At 33.9% G+C, this 1,627-nt stretch overlaps 1 protein-coding gene across 1 annotated transcript in view; it reads left to right on the top strand.

Annotated features, from left to right (window-relative positions):
* Positions 1-1,627, top strand: part of HDHD2 (haloacid dehalogenase-like hydrolase domain containing 2) — a 38,986-nt gene that overhangs the window by 11,369 nt on the left and 25,990 nt on the right. Inside the window, exon 3 of the mRNA XM_012642633.1 lies at positions 752-960. Coding sequence (XP_012498087.1) covers positions 752-960 — 209 coding nt within the window. The remainder of the gene's footprint in view (positions 1-751; positions 961-1,627) is intronic.

Here is a 1,627-nt window from a genome sequence, read left to right as displayed (position 1 = left end):
TTTCATTTTTAAAGAAGGCTAGACTATCATGAATTCTCTCTCTGATACCTGATTGCCAGTTTAGGTTTCAAAAGCAGATCATAGAATCAAATCAATCATGTATATAAGTAGTTTGAGGGAAAAACACATTTTGACTATCAAAATGTAATGTTTCTTTGAGCTGTCCAGGTAGTTTCTATTTATACATTTACTAACAAATTAGGGCTCAGCCAGTTTCTAAGAACATCCTGAGGTTTATTCTGTTTTCTTAGTAAAGGAGATCAAACACTACCAGGACACAGAAGAACGGAGTTCTCCTTTCAGCTCTACTGCTGCCCAGCTGTATAAGGCCGAACAAGTCACTTAACTCCTCTGGGCCTCAATTTTGTCATCTTTAAGAAAAGAGGATTGCACCAACATATAATGTCTAAGATAACGTTCACCTCTCATATTCTGTGAGCACAGTGGTTACTAGGCTTTGTTTTTTACTTCTTTACTAAACTCTGGAGAAAATGCAGTTAAAGTATAGAAGGCCCTCAAAAAAGGTAAACACAGCTTTTATAGTTTGACTTTGTAGCCTTTGGAAGTGAAGCTTCCTATAGTGTGTAGATGATTTTTAAGTAATTCTGGATAGTTTTTTTTTTTGTTTTTAAGCCTTTTGGCCATAGAAACACTTACTTGGTGACTTATCCTTCATTTCTACCAAATTAGGAGGTGTTACAGGGCTAGAATGTAAAGACTACGTGTTGACTTCTGAATTTTATGTTTCCAGGTTGCGTGGTACTTCTGTAATAGTTAGGTTTGTGACCAATACAACTAAAGAGAGCAAGCAAGACCTGTTGGAAAGGTTGAGAAAATTGGAGTTTGATATCTCCGAAGATGAAATATTCACATCTCTGACTGCAGCCAGAAGTTTAGTAGAACAGAAACAAGTCAGACCCATGCTGCTAGTTGATGATCGGGCACTACCTGATTTCAAAGGTGGGGGACATTTGGAAAGATTTAATAGTTGGATCTTCATATCTGCTTATAAATCATTCTTAAAACTGGATGTTTAGTGGCATTTATTCTGATTTCTCCCTGTTATTATTGAAATGGTTGACAGTACTGATAGAATTTCAATCTAAATTGGTGTTTCTCAAACCTTTTAGACTGCAATCCACAATAAGTGAAATAGTGCACATATATATGTTAAACAATGCTGTATAAGATGTATGCTATTTTCTATTTGGTTTATTTGATTGTTTGATATTGATGCTTCTTAGAGTCTTCCAAATTAGTTTCACAATGTACTAATGGATCATGACCCATGGTTTGAAAAACAGATCAGAATTACTTTGAGTATTATAATCTTCAATCTAGGAGCCACTATATTAACTTGATTAAAGAGATAACCCAAGATCTCCTTGCTTAAAAATAGATGTCATTCTAGATAGTGTGAAGTTTTTACACCGAACATGAAATATTTTTTAATCAAGAGAAAGTGAAGTTTTCTCTTTGGAAAAATCAACAGATTCTGGAAAAATATTATGGTTTTATGAAGCTTTGCCACATTGCTTTTTTTAATAGATGATACTCAGTGAAATGACACAATATAGAAAAATGAATATAAGTACATTCATTATAAAACCATGTGATGGCTTTACAA

The sequence above is a fragment of the Propithecus coquereli genome, unplaced genomic scaffold (genome assembly GCF_000956105.1).
Source record: "Propithecus coquereli isolate 6110/MARCELLA unplaced genomic scaffold, Pcoq_1.0 Scaffold181, whole genome shotgun sequence".
NCBI classification, from domain to species: Eukaryota; Metazoa; Chordata; class Mammalia; order Primates; family Indriidae; genus Propithecus; species Propithecus coquereli.
Note: the sequence above shows the minus strand (reverse complement) of the source record. Positions and strands in the feature narration are given on the sequence as shown.